At 38.9% G+C, this 20,636-nt stretch overlaps 1 protein-coding gene across 3 annotated transcripts in view; it reads right to left on the bottom strand.

Annotated features, from left to right (window-relative positions):
• The window catches only part of arhgef39 (Rho guanine nucleotide exchange factor (GEF) 39), an 80,747-nt gene extending 71,420 nt beyond the window's left edge, over positions 1–9,327 (bottom strand). For all 3 annotated transcript variants that reach the window (XM_038739040.1, XM_038739041.1, XM_038739042.1), the window contains exons 1-3: positions 9,199–9,327; positions 6,782–6,953; positions 2,987–3,081 (exon numbers count right to left, since the gene is read on the bottom strand). In XM_038739040.1, the coding sequence (XP_038594968.1) occupies positions 2,987–3,081; positions 6,782–6,931 (245 nt within the window). In that variant the 5' untranslated portion in view covers positions 6,932–6,953; positions 9,199–9,327. The remainder of the gene's footprint in view (positions 1–2,986; positions 3,082–6,781; positions 6,954–9,198) is intronic.
• Positions 9,328–20,636: the final 11,309 nt, after the last annotated feature.

The following is a 20,636-nucleotide window of genomic DNA, read 5'->3' as shown; positions in this document are numbered from 1 at the left end:
TCCTTTTCCTCGCACTCCCTAATTCTGGTGCCGCACGTCCAATATTTGATGTCCCTGGGCTCCAGCCCTCTCCAATAAGTTGATACTAATTATATTTGCATACAGTGTTTCCCCACACATAAACTTTGCTTGGCCAGGCCACCCAAGTATATTTGGCGACCCATTTTAGAATTTTGCAGAGAAACACAAAGTTGTTATCTATTAAGACAAGAGCGGACATGAGGATATATTACAAGCATGGACAAGGTAAAGCGACAGTGAACACACCAGAGCAGATGTCATTCGGTACCACAAAACGTTGGTTTTGATCGTTGCGATAGGCTTCGTCATTAACAAGCCTCCTCCACATACAGCGCACCTGCAGATGTAAAAACGGAATCGCTGGTGGAACAACACGACTTCTTTGTCTTTTCGGCGACTTTATAAACATAAACCTACTACTGATGTAGAACGTCAACAGAGAAACAGAAAGAGGCGGAGCAAGTCGCAGCGTTTGCAGCTGAGGTGTCCGTGTGTGGGGGGAAAAGAACTGAAGGGAAAGGAAGCCGATTCAAGTTAGCATGTGAGTAAACACTAAAATAAGGCAGAGAATTAAAATGGTCAAAAATATAAACCCAAGTCTAATAGAAATAGAAATATGGCCCCAAACCCGGGAGTCAGCTGCCCACAACAGGCCTAAAACAGCCGAGGTACCAGCACAAAAACACACCGCAGTTCAAACACTGCTACAGTGGTGATGAGAATCAAAGCCACCAAGACAACAGCTGTCATGCCTTCCATCTTTATGTACAGTCAATGGTTTATACATAACACTGACGGGACGTGTTATGGACACATTTAGGTCACTACCACAACAACACGTTTGGTAGGTACAATACCTAAGCCTCCATTTGACCGAGACAAAAAAACAGAAGCAGCAGCAAGCCTTTTATAACATGCCCCTCGTTTATACTGAGCTTGTTCAAAGCTCACATTCACACCTATGACAGTATATAATACTTGATGTTTCATGGTTGAGACAGATAAGAAAGTCAAGTATGTAACCATCTATGAGAGCTAATTATCACAAATGTTATTATCAGTTATTCTTGGCACTGTCACACAGTCACGCAATGTATACCAAATGCCATAATAAAAGAAAGTGAAAAGAACACAGGAAAATCAATCATTTGGCTGTGGTAAATCAGTCTAGTACTAACAAACTGTCTCTCCATGGACCATTTTTAAATGGATTGCTTGCCATTATGTTTCAACCATTGATTCAATAAGGGGCTCATAATGAAGATGTATGGGGACTGTGGAACCATTTATCCAATACATCTGACTGTGTAATTCATAATTCAGTCTTCATTGTAGCACTCTCAACAAGAAAGCCTGTCAGTCTGCAGAGGGTGAGAGCCTGAGGAAACACACATCACTCATTATTTAGTCTGGAAATGGAATTCCCAATTGAAGGTATCCCAGCCACTCCCTCCACAGTTTGTCAGACTGTGCAGTCTGACTGGGTGTGTCTTGTCCATTAATTTGTGTTAACTGTGAACTGCAAATCTGATGGGTTCCTCAAGTTTAGATGCTGACTGCACCGGCTGTAGTTACATAATTTTGTGGGCATATGCATGTTTGTAAATCCTGGCAATAAAAGCATGCGACAAGCCAAACCATTCTCTGTTTATGTCTAGGAGACAATTACTGATTTTGTTTATGGCAAACTGCTGTTGCAATGAACACTAACGTTGATGGTACAATAAGTTTCTGTACATTTAATTTACTTATTCAAAAAAGTTAATTTCGTGTTGATACACCCGTTTTGCCCAGTGAGGATTGGATAGTGTGGTTATTATTTCCCCCCTTTCCGCCAGGCGTAAACCTGGAGGGGATCATGCCTTTGGTGTGAGAGACCCGGGTTCAAATCCACTGTGAGACACCAATGTGACCCTGAGCAAGACACTTAACCCCTAGTTGCTCCTGAGGCGTGCGACCTCTGACATATATAGCAATTGTGTATCTCTCTCGCGAGAGAGAGAGTGCACGCTTTGGATGAAAGCGTTAGCTAAAATGAACAAGTGTGTGTTTCAGTCCACAGCTCATCTCGCATACTACCGGACCAATCAGCCTATTATTTTTGTGATTTACATTTCATTTTGTTGGCAGATTCTTTCGTCGTCATTTTGAAATTGATAATGATAATCATTCTACTACTCCAGCTGGCCCGGCCCATCCTGTTCCCCACCCACATGCCCCAGACACACCTGGCGGCTGGCGCAATACAAATTAGTGTGAAAATGTTTGAATTGCAGTGTATAGAGGATCTGTTTACAGTGTGTGTGAGAAAAGAACTGTTTGATATATATAGGGTGTACAAAGTTTAACTCTTACTGCTTTGAATCCAAAATATCAGTTTTGTTATCAGCTTTCTGAAACCCATCATGAGCTCTATTTTTCTACTTTATTGATTTAGCTAGCTGAAACCGGTGCCTTAGCATGTCAACTTGTAGAAACTTTAACATCAACCTTTTAATTATGTAACTTTCTGAAGTCTTTCAAGTGCACTCTGGGATTTTAGTTTTACAGCACTTTGACAGCAAGATCAATGTGACGTCTAGACATGTGGTAAGATCAGCTTCTCTCAGCTCTGACTTCCAATTGGCCAAACCGCCCCCTGAGATCTTCAACAGCAGATCAGGTAGGCAACGAGAATTAACTTTCTATGGTAGCAATATTGCTCTTCACTTGAGATATCACCAGGAGTAATTATACCTGATATGCAGTAATGTTTCCACCAGGGATGAGAACACATCTACAATGCAACACAATATCACTGCCCCCGGCTAATGGAGAAGATAAGGACGATGCTTTGGTAAACTAAGAGTTTATCTAGTCTCCATTCTTATGCAAGAGACAAACTCCCAACCTCATCCCTTTACACAGTCTCTCACCACCATCTCCAATGCATAGATAAAATTTAAATTATTCAGAGGATACTTACTGGTTTACTGAATGAATGGCTTTAATTGAACTAAAGATGCTTTCTCTAATGTCCTCCCTCAGAGTTCCTTTGGCCTTCAAGATCTCCACAAAGTACTGTGAGAAACAAGAGAGCAGAGGGAGAGAGAGAAAAGCACATTATTTTTCAGTATTTGTATTTAAAATGTAGAACTGATCTGATTGGATATACATTTGATGAATGGAAATCATTTTGAGAAGGAGTTGCTTTCAATGCTCACATCTCAATTACTCTACCAACACAGAAAGCAAATTAACAGCAACAACAGATCCTTCACAAACAGTGTCGGGGTAATATTATTACTTTCCTCAGTTACTAGTAGTGTAACGGATTACTTTTCTAAAACAGTAATATTATTACAGTTACTAATCCAAGTAACACTGCATTACTGCATTACTGCACACACCATCACTGATGTGAATGCGCAACTGCACTGCAGGTCAACGGCATCGGACCTTATGTTTTTCATGTTGCTGATAGCCAAAAAGCTAAAGGAAGAACGGAGAACGGGGGAGAGAGGCTTCTTTCCACAGCTGTAAGCTACTGCCTTTATTGTGTCACAGTTTAAGATGCAAATAATAATAATAATAATCTTTATTTGTAGAGCACTTTTCAAAAACAAGTTACAAAGTGCTTTAACAAGTTTAAAGACAATAATACCCAAAAGACAATAATACAAAAACAATACAAGATAAAAGCAAGAAAACATTGAAAAGACTAAAATACACGTTTAAGATAAATTTAAAATGAGTAAAATAGAATAAAATAAAAGGGATAAAATAAAGTCAAATAAGATCGGGAAAGGCTCTCCTGGTTTGGAGCGAATAAACCAGGCTACAGCAAGCGTAGTTACGTCAGTAGTTGACGTTACACATGGCTGTAATAAATAAGATGTATGGGTTCCAAACCAGAAACAAAACTAGTCGCATGAACCTGATGGCCATTGATCTTAGAAAAATGGAGAGAGGTCCTCAGAAATATGTTTCAAGCGGGCAAGTTGCTACGTTATGTGAATATCCGGTGTTATGGCGAGTTTTGCATGCCTGCAGAGAATTGCATGCACCTCCAAATACTGCTTTTTTACGTTTTGTAAAAATACTGAATACTGCTCTTATAAATAGGCTAAATGTGCAGAAAAACAGTAGTTCAAAAGGTCAGGATTAACTTGTTTTATTTTTTTATTTCAGCCGGTGGTGTTAAGAAATGATATATGCTTTGTAAAAACCATACTCCTTGCTGCTGCTATGAATATGATATTAGTTAAAAAGTCGGGAGAGACTGCTTTGTTTGGGGGTGAAGGTAGAGGTCGTGAAAGCGGCGTTTCCCATACATTGATTTGACACATGTGTATGGGATAATTATCAATGCTATATAAACGCAATATAGTAACATAATGAGTAACGTAACTAGTTACTTCTATTACCCAGTAATAAGTAAAGTAATATTATTACTTTTTTAGGAGTAATAAGTAACTAGTAATATATTACAATTTCTGAGTAACTTGCCCAACACCTCATTTATAGAACTGTGCATAGGATTTACATCAAAAGCTTGAGTGCGCACGAAACACAGAAATTGTTTCCGCACGAAAATATTATGATTTATAACACTGGAGCTCGACCCCCTTAATGAGCAACAGGAATTAGAAACAAAGGTGAGCCAGGTACATCATTTGGAATACTTTGTTTAAATACAGTTAAAAAAGAGTAAAGTTGTGTTTAAACATTTCCTCACACAAACCAATGAGACATTTTCTATAGTTTTTAGTCGCTGCATGTTCCAGCGGCGAGTGCACCATGAGTACATTGAAAATACTGTTACATTTTTCCATACTTCCATAGTTTTTACAAGCAAGGCATCACATCCACATGCTGGCGCAATGCGTGTGGCGTGTGTATGAAAAGTGCTAATATATGAAACTATGCACTTGTATTTGCTCGACTGAGGTATCAAAAACACAGCAGTTTAAACGTAATGTGTCCTGCTGTTCCCCTTATTAATGAATGAATTTCATAGCAAGCAAGTATTAATTACAGATTAAATTAAATCAAATAGGTTTTGGGTTGTTCTGAAAAGATCTCATTTAAAAAATATTTCTTAAAGAGGTGGTGTTATGCTCATTTGCAGGTTCAAAATCTTATTTAGGGGTTGTACCAGAACAGGTTTACATGGTTTAATTTAAAAAAAAAAAAACTATATTTTTGTCATATTGCATATTGGTGCAGCTCCTCCTTAAGTTTTAACTGAGTTCTGTCTCTACATCACAGTAAAAACTTTATGTCCACTGACTGCATAATACTACCTCTTTAAATCATGTTCTTTTAATTGTGCACTTGAGAGACTATCAATTAAATGGGTGTTTATTTGTTTAAGAATGTTTTTTCTACTAAATATTATACAAAGTTTTATATAATACTCATCTCTCTGCCATATGAGTCGCAGTTTGACATTTCTCCAGTTTATATGTGCGTCCTCAAGGGAACACACTCTCCCGTCAAGTTTGTTTTTACTGTAAATCCCAAAAGTTAGAAAGTGGCGTACGCCTTCTTTTGTGCGTATGCTGCCATTATACTGTATATCTGCATGGCTCATATGAAGCACAAGTACAGAGGGCTTTTGTTGTGCCACAACACTCACAATAAAGCGACAGCTGTGTTGGTCTCAAGTCATTTGAAGTGAAAATGGCATTAGCAAACTAAATGTGCATTAGGCCTAAAAATTACTCCTAATTGGAGAGAACGGGCGGAGGGTGAGTAATTGTGTAGAAATGAGGCTGCAGTGGTGGGTGGGAAAATCTGTTCTCTCCACAGGAAGGAAGAGTACCATGAATGCTACCTTGAGTCTGTTAATATGCATTATACAGTAAAAGTGCACTTCACATGTTTTAATGCAGAAGTGGAACATATTGTATAGTATTACCTGTTTGTTCAACTGTTTGCCTCTGACAATGTTTGGCAATCCTAAAATGATACATCACGATATCTGTCTTTTTCACAGGCATTTTGCATTAAATGCTTGTGAAAAAGTTTATTTGCAGCAAAGCCAAACTGTTAGAAAACAGCACAATTCTGCAGCACACTTTTTTCAGACTGTAAATTAAAATTGCAGAACTGTAGAGAAACTATGAAAAATTATTCTAAAATAATTTCTTTATAAATGCACATAAAAATGCAAATTCACTGAATTTACTGAATTTTTTGCTGAAAATACAAATGGCTGTGTACCACAACGTCTAATATATACATCGCATTTTAATAACTGTTCAGCGGCACAGCATTGTGCTGCCCTTTCTCCACCTAGTGATAGCTGTATATTTAGGCATCATTAAAAATTATAAAACCTAAATAAGAGTCTCAGCCTGAGGACATCTACATGCTAGTTAGGAGTTGCGCCACCTACTGGCAACAGGAAGTAAGCCCTGTGTGACAATCGTGATTCCGTGACATTTTGTAGTCCTTCATATTCTGGAATCTAATGTAAAATTAGTGGGTGTTCTCTAGCGCCACATAGGGGACACTGGAAGTGATGTTTTACTCTTTCGTGCAGCATCCAAAACGTGTGAAAATTCTGAGCCGCATCAATCGACCTCCAGGGACTACGCCGGAGATGCAGCATGCCCCGACATACGTCGAAGGTGCGAGGGCCCATTCATCACTATTGGATTGGATTCAAGACATCTTAAGGTCCCCAACTGTATAGGAGAAACCCTGATTTTGAATCGGAAATATCGAACATGTTTGAGGTTAAACCAGTGCTCCTGACTGATATAGTACATACAGTGGTGACCAGCTCCAGCTGCCGGCAGTAGCGCTGTTCTGTCTGGACCAACTCTTTGGATATTCGGCTGCATTTTCTCTTCCAGCGGTCCCTCTGCTCCTGGATAGTGGTGCACCCGAGGGGAGCGGACGGACCAGGGGAGAAACTCATGATCACAGTGATGGGTAGGACACTGCAGAGACACAAGCAATCAAAACAGGCCAGGTTTACAGACAGGCATTGCACTAACGATAAATCAAACATGATGCCACATACATATGGGTGTGTACTTGGCTTTTACTAGAGCCCCACAGGGAAAGAAATTGTCAGTAGTCAAGTAATAACCTGTTTAAGAGAAGATACTTCACAGTACTGCTGCTGCATGCATTTATGCATATTTGCATAATACATCAAATTTATTATTGAATACAGTATATATATTTTCTTACTAAATTGTTGACATTTTTATCATCCACCACATGATTAACCACTCTTTTGATGAAAAATGTGCTTAAATCATAAAACACAGAATTCAATCGACTAAATAAAATGAATCTGGTATAAATTTAAACAGATTTCATAGGACGCTTCACAACTGTTAGCAAGACATGTGATTGGAACTCCACGAATCCACCACAAAACAAAATGATGATTAAACACAGACTCCCAGCCTAATGAAACCAGAAATATGTGAGTGACACAACAGCAAGTGAGGATTTTAAGCATTGGTCAGAGTTCCTCTCAAAACTACACATTAAGAAGAGTACCCTATGAGACGCTGGCACAGACCAGATTTCCAACAACAAATTAGCACCAGCCAAATGCTGGTGAAACATGGAAGTGGCCGGTAGATTTCAAACATAAAATAATTGCCATTGAGTGGCTGGTGAGTTTGAACATTTATCTGTCAATGGTTGATAGATGTTCACATTTTAAAAGTTTATTTTCCACCCTGAAAGCAACACAAGCTATCATGTGATACAGTTGGGACGTTGTTGAGTAAATTAGTACCCTATATTATTTGTCTTTATTGCCATTTGATACTATATGTATTAATATATTAATATTACACATTAAGTAAACATAGGTCTTTTGGACACTAGCCTATATTTGACTAACAATAGCTTGATTTGCTGCTGGTAAATCTCACAAACCTGATGACATGTTGCTTCACAATAAAAGCCTCCCACTGGTTCACTAATGGAAAGCCTTTATATTTGGAGCAGCAAGAGGAAATTCTCAATTTACATTAACAGTAACTTACTAACTACTAACATAACTCAAACACAGCAGTAGGGAAAGTAAACAGTGATAGGTCTGATAACCAAAAGCAGGAATGTAGAAGCGAAACTAAACACCAAAGCACAGAGATTCAGTTTAAAGCTGAAGTGAATAGTAAGGATTCCAAAGACAGAGCTCTCTCTCCAGTTACTAACACAGCCACGCCCGTGTTGAGCCAGTCTGTTAGCACAAGACAAAATATCAGGATAGCTGCTTTCAGTCCTGCTACCAAGAAGGGTCCCAAAGGTGCAGGTCAGAACAGAACAAGCAAAATATACAAATGGAATTTTTACTTTGATTTTAATTTAACAAGCACTTTCCCTTATGTCTGGAGAATATGACTTGTAGGCCTGGGCATCTCTGTAACACCACAATGCTTGCATTTGCAATGATAGATGTTCTCCTGCAATTTGGATATTGTACTTGACCATATTGTTATTTAAGTCTTTTCAATTTAATTTTGTTCAGCCTCAAGGGAAAGGTCTAAAATATGCAGATATATGTCCCATGATATCACATTATTGCAGTTTATGCATCTGTGTTGCATTTTATTCTGCTGTTAATTACATAAGAAGTGTCAGGAAATGGAATGCATGTCGCAGCTTCTAGGCTAACGTTACACTGAAGAAGGCAGCTGTTAACGTCAGTTTATAATTCATAATCAGCTGTTTGCACAGGCTGCAAAGTAGCATAAAGGTGTTCTTTAATTTAACAGTAGTAACTATTAGGCTAGGCCTATAACGTTATACAAAATAACCTAAACAGGACTGGCGTTGGACAGGTTTTAGTTCAGACATTTTTTTTTAGCCTTTTAGTCAAACTCGTTAACGTTAACATGGTCCGCACCTGTAACATTACAGCTGCACACTGTTAAACATTAGCCTACATACAAAGACACCAAACTGTAACATTAGTATAATTTCATGTAACGTCGCTGTTACATAAAAGGTAACGTTAGGCTATGCTTTTAGTCGGAAGGATATTATCACTATCACACAGTCACTGTGAGGAAGCGACAGGAAGAACATCTGTCAAATGTTCAACCTGCTAACGTTATATGTTACAGTAACGCCGTGTGTGAGAAACTAACTGCTGTATCAACAAGCAACGACTTTACAAAGCTTAGAATCCGTGTGTTGAAGTAATCTGGAGCTTACCTTCAGGTAACGTCTTCACTTTGAACCAAGGCGCTCTTTTCGGCTTCAGCTTCCTTTTTCCGGGCTGCGATGTTAACACGGACGCTGATTGGCTGCTACACACTGCGCCAACAACAGGAAAGACCTCCCCCTGTGTGCACACAGCTGGACCTATGAGCTGCACGGAGACTGCAGGAGCTACACTCTGAACTTTAGTTAACACACATTCACTACAGATATTTATATTTAGTAACGGACGCATCACAAATGCTGTGTTAGGCCTACATGTCCTTTCCTTTCCAGGAACATGTAAAAACTAGTCCCAAAACTATTAGACTAACCAGAACCCTAAACTCTAAACATGTGTGGCATGGGATCTGTACCACTGAATACAAAAACTCTTCATGTCATTTAAAAAAATATTACTGAGAACATGACCTTAGTGTACTCAACAGTAGCAAAGCCTCTGTATACCTTGAAAAAAGTTGCTCAATCATTTCAGATTCTACATCACATTTATCCTGGAGTTTGTAGTTTGGTAATCCAGCTGTGCTTTTACTCATTTAATCTAAGGAATAAGTCATATTAAATGCTTTTTGTATACTTGAGATTAAAATGTCCTGTTTGTACTTTTTTTCACTTAAAGATCTAACTGAAGTGGCAACAAGTGCTGATAGATGGTGCACTGGTTGAGAGTGGATCCAGAAGAAAGCGCAGCTCAGCAGTTTTTAGCTCATTATGAGATAAAAGTGATGCCCTCAGTAATCAGGGCATGACGCAAGAGGCTATCGCATGAAATCCATGAGGACTGAGGACTTTCAGGTAAAAAAAATAGCATGCATTTTTTCTGGAGGATATTCCAGGCTGTAGTTCATGTTGCCTGCAGCCCCACAGAGCAGCAGGAACACTGACATCTAGTGCTGCAGGACAGGACACAAGTCAGAAGTGTGTACACATGTAGTACTGGATATCCTATGGCATCTCAGTGGTTTCAACCACTTTCACTCACAAACTAATAAAACTGTATCTTGCAGTTTCACTGAATTCACATGTGGGTAAGTAAATAAAGAACTTTACTTTCTTTGTATAGCAACATTTAAAGAGCAGAGACGTCACAAATGCTATTATGCGTTTTGCTTCACAAAAGAAATCAAGCTTCCAACATACATACAGACATAAAACATCATAAAGAAAAATAAAACAATTACACAAAGACAGGTCTACAAATATGAAGTCAGAAGACACTTCCAAAATTTAGGAGCCACATTCTCAAAGGCACAGCCCCCTTTAGTGTTAAGCCTAGATCATGATAACAGGAACTTGGATACTGCTTGTAATTTGGGGCTGCATTAGATCTCTACTGTAGGCACGTGCCTGACCATAGAGCTCTGTAAGTGATCACAAGAACCTTCAGTTGGATTCTGAATTTTATTAAGAGAGCTTAAACTCTGTGTCTTGTCTTTTGTGTTTGTTAATTGCTGATAATACAGGCAAATGTTGCGCTATAGTGACTGTTTCTGATTAAAAACAAAAAAAATCTTACTCTTTAAAAGAATGTCCACAGTGTTGTCAGACAGACACTTTAGTGGACGTACTTTGACGAGGCGCAAATGCCTTCAGGGATTACATTACAGCCCTGTTTCACTGCTGTTGACTGCAGCATTCTCACTTAATAGTGAACCAATTTAAAAAAATGTTGTCCCAGTTTCATAGTCACATAGACCCGAGAAGATGGAAAAATAGGGTCCAGGTTGAAAAATACCAAATTAAGCCTTTAAGTTATGTTACGTTAGATTTATCTAGTTGACACGTTTATCTAAAGCGACTTAAAATAAGTGTATCAATCAATCAACCATGTGGATACAACCCAAAAAGTGCTACATTTTACATTTAACATTAGGTCACTAAAACTTCATATGAAGTTGTCACATATGTTAGTTAATCACACGTGTTTTTTCTTTCCTGTGAGGGAACATAAAACAGAAGCAGACATGATGACCTCCCAGCAGCTCTCCGCACACCAGGAGCACAACATGTTCAGCAGGTACTGTGGTGGAGTCTAAAGAGAGTGAGGTAAAACACTGCAAATTGCTGAATAGATAAAATGCACCTTTAATGAGAGGACTATTAAAATGCATGATATTGGTAGGCCCGCTCTTTATTGTTTTCAATTTCATTGTGTTTCCAGTACATTTGGTATTATAATAATTGGCCCCAAAACAGACTGGTGCAAATTAGGCCTCTTTTGCCTCGAGGCGATGGCGGCATGAACAGGAGACCACAGACAAAGGGTCCATTTTTTTACCTGAGGATAGCAAAAAAAAAGAAAAGTAAAAGCATCAATAATCTACACAAGTGGAGGAACTCTCCCACTCTCCCAAGGTTCTGGAGCCCCTCTGTGTATTATTCATACCAGCTATTGCCAGAGGACTCATAATTGACCTCTGCACTTTGTAAAAAACTTCATGAGATGAAAGAATGTGATGTTTTGTAATTCAACTTTTGAGTCCCCCTATCCCCAATCCAATAGTATTGAATTGCAAGTCATGAATTATTCAACGCATAGGAGGCAAGTCTACTTTAGCTGGAAGATGTTATATGAAACAAGGTTGCAAGACCAAGAGATATCAAATTAGTTGGCTCTAAAATAAAAAAAAAACAACAACAACAAATAAACATCACATCAAAATAAATAGGAGCACTGTAGGACAGGTATCTCTTAAGTGAATAAAGGGGAAATATTACTGTCAAATAGCACTTTTCCTGCAGTATGCTGGCACTTAATGTGAAAAAAAATCTCTTAAGTGTTTATTGATGTGGAATCCCATTATCTACCATTGCTGAAGGGGGGCAAAGGCTTCATTTATGTTTTAATGCTTCAGCACCTGCTCTTCACTTAACTTCCAAGTTGTAATTAACTTTTTTTTTTTTTGTCAAATGGTAATTGTGACGTCAAGTGTTGACACTTGAGTCTTGCTTCTGGGGTGCTCACAAGTATATAATTGTATCAGTTAGACTTACGTAGTATAATTGTGATGTTTCTGCAATTGTTTGAGAGCTTACAGTAAAGTCTCTCTTGTCATGAGAAGGCTGGACTCTTTAAATTAGGGTAATCATTTAAAGTATACATCTGTCTTACACAAACCTTTTCCAACTTTGTCGAGATAAATCTTGGGTTGAAGAAGTATAAATAAAGCATTAACATGGACATTAAATAAACAGAAATATGTAGGCAGAACAAAAACAGAACAAGAGCTGTTCAAAAGCAATTAGCTGTAATTGCCTATTGTCTACCTTTAGTAGCCTTGGTTAAAACTCTCAATCAGCCTTTGAAACATTGCACTCCGCACTCCAATGCTGCTTTGTGTTTTGTAGAATGGCGAGCTCATTAAAGTGAAATGACCATTTGGCCTTGGGAGAGAAAAATAATCACATGGAAACAAACAGCTGCACAAAATTGAGTGACACTCGAGTGGTGGAGGACCATCAAAACAGCCATGTGTTTGCAAAACCCAGTGGTTTTCATGGGTAATGATAAACTGTCTTGCCCGCAATTACTGAAAGCACTGGGTGGCAGGGTTTTTAATGTGTGTCAGTGAGGTCTGCTCCTAATTGTCGGTCAGGGACAGTAACTCACTCAAAAGCTGTCGCTCATGCATCAAACTGCAAAATAGGCCTGGATTGAATTGTCACATAGACAAGGTCTGTGGGGCTGCAGAAAGCCTCCAAGATATCCCAACACACTATCCTGTTTGTACTCTGCTCTTTTAAATTAGCACCAAATAACCACACCAGGGTACCATTCTCCCCCCCCAAGAGATCCTGATAGACCTCACCTAGCTACAACCTCTATACTTTTCAGACAGCATGGGTATTGCACAGGTGTGCCTTAGACTGGCCACAATAAAAGGGCACTCATTGCATATATATATTTAAGTTCATTACCTGCCTACATTCTGTTGCTACCTGTCCATTACCGGTTCTCTTTAAGCAAATACATACAGTTACTGTATTACTACACAACCTGTCTACATTACAGTTTATTAATTTAATCACCACAGTACACCAGTCTACCTCACTATTATATTTTATATAATATTTTTATTTTATTATATTTATACTTTATGCCTTCATTGTAGATTTTCTTTTTTCCATTTTCCTTGTGTGATTTGCTTTTGTATATTTTGTATTAGCATTGTTAGGGTGAAACTGAGAACAAGAATTTCATTGCCAACAGCTGCTTCACTGTAATTGTTGTGTATGCCAAATAAAGACCTTAAACTTATAAAACCAAGTCTTATCCTGCAAAATATATTCAGAGTCTCAGCAATGTTGCTCTCATGTTGCTCTCATGTTGCTCCTAGTTTTCCAGGAAACACCCTTAATTTGGTTGATTGAACTTGCCAATGAACAGGTAGCACTGCGGCAAATGATACCTATACTACTCAATGTGTACAATTACTGTACTAATGCTGAGGTACTTGTACGTAACGTAACATTTTTTGGTACTTTTTACTTCTACACTACTACATTACAGAAACAAATATGGTACTATTTACTCCACTGCATTTATCTGACAGCTTGACTACTTTTCAGATTAAAATGTTACATTAAAAACATATCAGTTTATAAAATATAACACATTGGTAAAGTTGGTTACTAGCTCATTTTTATTTCCTTGTGACCCTCTTATAATGAAGCTATGTAGCATAATTTTGTTGTTCTTCTTTTCTCTCCTATTAATTATTTTACAACTCCTCAGATTTATCTTGTGACTCTTTGGAGGGATCCATCCCCCAAGTTGGTAACCACTGGATATAAATACCTAACTGTTAAACCATCTCTACTGCAATCAGCTTCAACCGTGAAAAATGTTGCTTTCACATTGACGCATCAGTATTAATAATTAATGTAATCAATTACAGGGGCTGCTTTTCTACAAAAAAAGTACTACTACTACTTCTTCTACTACTACCATTAGTATTTTTAAATACAAGACATTTACTTGCAATGGAATATTTTTACATTGTTGTATTGGTAATTCTTCCTTCACTGCAGTAGTAGGGGAGGTTTAAAACTAAAAAAACAGCAAGGATTTATGGTTATAAAGGAAGAGACGATAGTCTTCATTGTTTGGGCAAATAGTGCAAACAAGTCCACCATACTTTACCTATGCCCCATCCCTGTAATCTAGTCTTTGGTTCATTTATTCAGTATTAGTTTTGTCACATCTATTGCTGTTCATTCACCTGTAATCTCTCTTATTTTCAGTAATACTGTCTTATGTGCAGGCCAAGACATGCAGGCACAGACCCAGGCTCAGCTCTGTGCATGATAATTGTTGCAAGTTAACAACAAATGATTGTCAGGTCCAAATCAGGTTTTAAAACCAGACTTGGTCCAGTGGAGACCTTTCAGAAGTGAGTCACTACATATCATTATTAATCCTGCAATTATTTTAAAAGCTTTAGTCTTTATTAGTAGTGGTGTGAAAAGCAGAGTCAAAACATATGCTTGTCCTCAGGATGATGTCCACTGGATCGGGACAAAAAAATCGGTCGGACACCCTCACCAATACACCACCCTTCCATTTAAAAGCTCAGATTAAGGGTGTGACAAAACACTTAGCCCATGAGATGTAACATTGCACAAGATTGTGGCCATGACAACAAGACAAGAATATATTTTAATAGGCCTACTATTTAGGAAAAAAATGTATTGATGAAGTAATTGATACGGGGGTCTGGGGGTCCTCCCCCAGAAGATTTTGAACATTAAACACTTAATTTCCTGCATTCTAGAGACATTCTCTGCACCTGGGAGGCACAAAATTCAGGTGGCAGGTGACAATTCAGAATAAAAAAATATAATAGAATATGATGCAGTAATCTGTAGCTTATATTATATAGATACTATAGGAACACAGTTTTCTTCTATATTTACATTGCATTGCAGGCTTATTGTGCAAATAAACCTTTTTCACAGCATTTTTATTTGTCAATTAACATTTCTTGGTGCGAGATATTTTTCAGAACATTTTTTTAAAAATTCTTTCAAAAAGTGGTGGGTAGCCTACATGCCCTAGCGTCCCCAGTGTAAATGACCCTCCTCCCTGCTTCACCTCCGCTCTCCTCCTGCTCACTTTCTCACTCAGCCCTGTCACTCGCTAACACACGCCTCCTCCTCTGCCTGGTAGGGGCTACGGCTCTCCTTTACTCCTAAGTGCCTGTGCCTGCTCTACGTCGGATTCTGCAGCTGATGTTGATGCTACTGCAGCCCCGGTACCAAACACATCAATTGTTTTTGCGGATTTGGCGGAAGCCGGCTGAAATTTTTTGGGGGGAGCCGTAACGCAAGAAACAGAGAGCAGAAGGGGTGGGGGCTAGTAAGAGATGTGACAGGGCCGACCCAGTGTCAGTATAGAAAATTATCCAATGGGCCACTGTCCATGCTTTATGGGCCGATCGTTGGCCCATTTTGGAAAAACAGTTATATGAATACATAATTTATGTTACACTGGCCCCAAAGGTGCGTCGGCCCACTGGGCATTTGCCCCGTATGCCAGATTACCAGTCCAGCCCTGCCTGTCCTTGTCACTACATATCATTTTCCCAATCAAGAACTACGGAGCGCCTCCACATGACAACAACTGGAAGCTGATTCCACCAAGCTCACTACAGGGGACCATTGGACTCAAGTGTGGTTTGAACCCTGGACATTTGACACACACAGGTTTCAAGTATACTTCATCAGAACTGCTTGTCAGATGGTCAGACAGCTTCGGAAACATTGTTGGGTATGTTGGAACTGTGTGGGTCTGTTTCCCACAATTTCAGTAACTGCTGAAACCGACAGTCGGACGTTAGCACACACTGCATGCCCTGATTGTCCAGCTGTCAAGAGTTAAGAAAGGAGCCATGGTGTGAACTTCTCTTTCTTGTTTCATTCTTTATAAAACTATTTCTATTAACCATGAACAACTCAGTGCAGCACTATGGAAAATGTGCCTATATTTAAACTATATTGTGTCCCTCCCCCTCTTTAAGACAGCCAGCTTTTCACCTTGCCTTCAATGGCTTGTTCGGAACAATTATAAACACTTTTGTCAGACATTTTGTTTCAGAAGTAATCACTCAGAAGAAATGATTAAAGATATAATCACAGAACACTGTCAGTAGTAATCAGAAATTAATCATGAAATTGGCTCATTTGGACTAGTTTCTGAGCTGACATCTAGAGAGTCCCATGTTAAAACAATGTAATGACATTTTGTGTATGTGTGTCACCATATGTCAATAGTTACACATTTCTGACAGACATAGCAGTGGGAGGCACATTAACAGTACCAAGAGTGCCACAGATGAGAGGAATAGAGTCAGTTCTTTAAATTAAAGAATTTCTTACATTTTCAAGCAGAAGTTGTCAAATAAAACCAATTTAAAAGGCAATTACCATCATGTGATCTCCTCACAGCTGTGCTGCATGGGCTGGTTTCAGAAGAGACCCTTGCTAATGAAGGGATTATAGAGATGAGGGGAACTGGTAAACATATGTTGGTGAAAAGACAGAGTTCTGCTGGCAGCTAAACTGTCATGTGGTTGGCTCATGTTTTCTGACCTGGGCATATAGAGTGTTAAATAAGAGCGATGGAAACAAAATATATAAAGAAAACTATTCAAGTGAGAAATAGTAAGTTATTGAAAAAGGTTGTGTTTGTTGTGTAAGGTTTTTCCTCATAAGGATCTTGTACAATTACATTATTTCAATTAGCAATTTTAAATGAGATTTTATTTATATAGCTCCAATTCATAACAGAAGTTATCTTTTCATACAGAGCAGGTCTAGACCATACTGTTTGTAACATTATTAACAGAGACCCAACAATTCACACCATAAACAAGCACTTGGCAATGCTGGCAAAGAAAACTCCCTTTAAAAGGCAGAAACCTCAAGCAGAAACTAGCCCCAGGCCAGCCAACTGCCTCTGCCAGTTGGGTAGAGAGAGAGACAACCACAGAGAGAGAGAGAGTACACACATTAGCACAATGCATGTTCGTTATAGAGATGTAAAATAATAGTAATAGTAGTGGTAATAATATTAATATCGGAAAACCTGCAGAAAGCAAAAAAAGGAGCGAGTAGAGGGAAGAAAAAAGCACTTAACTACAGGAGAGGGAAGAGAGAGGAGCTCAGTGCATCATGGGAAGTCTCCTGGCAGTCTAGGCCTTTAGCAGCATAACTAAGGGATGGTTCAGACTCACCTGAGTCAGCCCTAACTCTAAGCTTTATCAAAGTCTTAGTCTACTTTTAAATGTGGAGATGGTGTCTGCCTCCTTAACCCAAACTGGGACCTGATTCCACAGGAGAGCAGCTTGATGAAGGCTCTGGCTCCCATTCTACTTTTGGAGGCTGTAGGAATCACAAGTAATCCTGCATTGCAGTGCTCTAGTGGAGTAACAAGGTACTATGAACTCTTTAAGATATGATGGTGCCTGGGATTTGTATGTGAGGAGAAGGATTTTAAATTGTATTCTGGATATTGCAGAGAGCCATTGCAGAGAAGCAAAAATATTATATGTTTTCTTGTCAGTACACGTGCCACAGCATTGTGGATCAAGGTAAGGAAAATGATTTCAAAGAGGCAGGATGTTCCTGATTTTTGTCAATGTTACGTAGGGGGAAAAAAGTAGTCCTTGAAGTTTGTTTATTGTGAGAGTTAAAGGACATATCCTGATCAACAATAGCTCCAAGATTGCTTACGGTGGTGCTGGAGACCAGGGCTATACCATCTAGAGTAACTAAATCTTTAGACAGAGTGTCTATGAAGTGTTTGGAGCCAAATACAATAACTTCAGTTTTATCTGCGTTTAACATGCAGGTCATCCAGGTTTTTATGTCCTTAAACCATGCTTGCCTTAATTTAGCTAACTGATTGGTTTCAACTGGCTTGATCAGTAGGCATAATTGGGTATCGCCTGCATAACTATGAAGGTTTATGGAGTGTTTCCTGATATTATTGCCTAAAGGAAGATGAAGATAATTGGTTTAATCACTGAAAAGCTAGCTTGCCACATCAAGTGAAAAGAAAGTGTGACTTGTTGTCAGGGAAGCTTGTCATGGTCAGTGCTAACTGCTTCTTTTCATCATGTAGTGCACCCCCTTCCCACCCGTCACCTAACTATTTCTCTTAGAGTGTCTCTTAGCCTGGAGGATCTCCCCAAGGCTGAACCTCCCAACAAGCACACTGCAAAGTGAAAAACTATTTACCCACAAATTAAAGCACTGCACTGGTGTGGTGCAGGAATCCGTACTTGAAAAACAGGGCAATTACTTGGAAAGTGTGAGCCAGGGGAATAGGCCTTATCCAGAGAGTAGGTGCGGCGTGTAGTCAAACTTTGTGTTAAATAGAAGTGGGGTGGTGGGTGGGGAGACATGTTACGCAGCTGAAAAAGTGATCCTAGAGTGAGGAGAGAAAAAGGGAAAGCCTTGCAGGTTCATTACATCATGGAGTATGAAAGTTGTGTGTGTATGTGCGTGTGTGTTTCTGTGATTGAGAGGAAGCAGGCTCTCCAGTGGAGATTGCTTTGTTGTCTTTGTTTAGGACGGAGATCGACAGACTCATGGGAGGAAGAGGGATTGATCGGGTGTTTGTAAGTTAACGGAAGTGCGCACTAAGACATTTTTTACTACTGGCTGCTCTGTTGTTACAGCAATCATCATCCTGCACATGGATACACAGAAAGGACTGATAAAAATCCCATTTACATGTTTACATGGCCAAGAAATCTGATTTCTCCAGGAGACACTTACCTGGAGAAATCAGGTTACTCTAATCCCCTACCCTGAGTACCAGGTTTCTTCTTAATGTGACGTGTAAGGAATCTGTTTTCACCAGAAAACTGACTGAAAACATACTGATTATTTACTGGTAAAACAAGTATATCTTTACATAAAAACGTGCCTGTTCTAATCTAATATAATCCAATAAACATCAAGCAAAACAACTTGAACATAAAAGCCTCCAGAGGGCTTTTATGTTCCTGTCATCTAACTTATCTCCATGTTCTCTCACTTTTGTATTCACTAACATAAAGAAGGAGAAAATGGTAGCTGCAGTAAGTGCTTCACTGCTTGCATCACTTGCCTTTCCATCCCAATCGCAGATTTTACATTGACTGAAATTACATATCTGCTAACCTAACTGCCCCCTATTCAGATGGCTTTTGACTTTAATAAATTGCCTACTGAATTGCAGCTTCATAAATGGCTCTTAAACGGAGATCAGGTGTTGGTCTGATGATGTTTTAATTGTAACTTGCGGAATGTATTAGCCATGACCTACAGGCTTTTGTGGCAGGTTTCATTCAATATGTATGTGCATTCAGACACCTCGGGTTTAGAAAGGTTAATTAACCTCTGGTGGCAGACCTTTTCTTTGTACTTAACTTGGTCTATGTCCTGATAGTGCCATTAACCCACGCCCTAGCCTCTTAACCTCCTCTATCATTACCAACGTAAAACCCATTAAAACTTCCTATTGATTTTTTTTTGCACACACCTACTACATTTTCTGTACAGCTTTGTAACATTTTTTATATTCCACATACACACCATTAGCATTTTATAAGTGTGTAGCATTGTGGTTGGCACCAGAGGGTTTTGTAAATAGATGGAAAGTAAATCAAATTAGTTATTAAACAATTACGTGTTTTTTTTATTAGTGAAACAAGATATGAATAAAAGATATTAAATGGAATTAAACTTCTGAATTAAGTTGTATGAAAAATGATACTGGAATATATTTGAACATTTCTGTTTGGAAAAGGTGTGTAGTATGGTAGAACCAGAACTTCATTCCCTCCACAGAGAGTTACTTTCCTAATTTTTGTGTTTACATGACCCCTGGAGTCAAAAAACAATCCCGCAGGAATGATCAAAGATTTTTTTTAGAGTCAACTGGTGAGGAACCAATCCTTACACTGCAATTGACGATAGGAAGTACTTTCACAAGACCAGCGCTGATCTGGGTGAACACCCCGACATCATAGGTTACTGCCCTGCTATCCTTGTCAGGGGCTACTCTGGGACACAGAACAAAGAACAAAGAAAGTGGTTATGCAATATGAAAAATGAATGTATGCCAAGGGATACACAACAGGAAGAGTATGAAGCTTCGATTCAATATGCTGATTTTGATGTATGAACAATATAACGGAAGGAGGGGGCTTTAATCTTGAGAAGCAGTCAGTGTAACTTACACTGTCCATTTCCAGCTAAACAGAGGCTTATTTTGACCCTTTTCTCTCTGCTCTGCTTGCCTGCCATTCACTGGGAGAAAACCAGAAGTTCTATGTAAAATCAGACATTGAGCACCCCCAAATAGCCAAAATGGCACAATCCTTGTTTCATAACACCTCTGCGAAGCTTTGATGGTGAGATTGGCAGTCGAATCAGGCTAC

The sequence above is a fragment of the Micropterus salmoides genome, unplaced genomic scaffold (genome assembly GCF_014851395.1).
Source record: "Micropterus salmoides isolate LMB-PRFRI ecotype aquatic unplaced genomic scaffold, ASM1485139v1 Ms_hic_scaffold_23, whole genome shotgun sequence".
NCBI classification, from domain to species: domain Eukaryota; kingdom Metazoa; phylum Chordata; class Actinopteri; order Centrarchiformes; family Centrarchidae; genus Micropterus; species Micropterus salmoides.
This window is presented reverse-complemented; position numbering and strand designations above follow the sequence as displayed.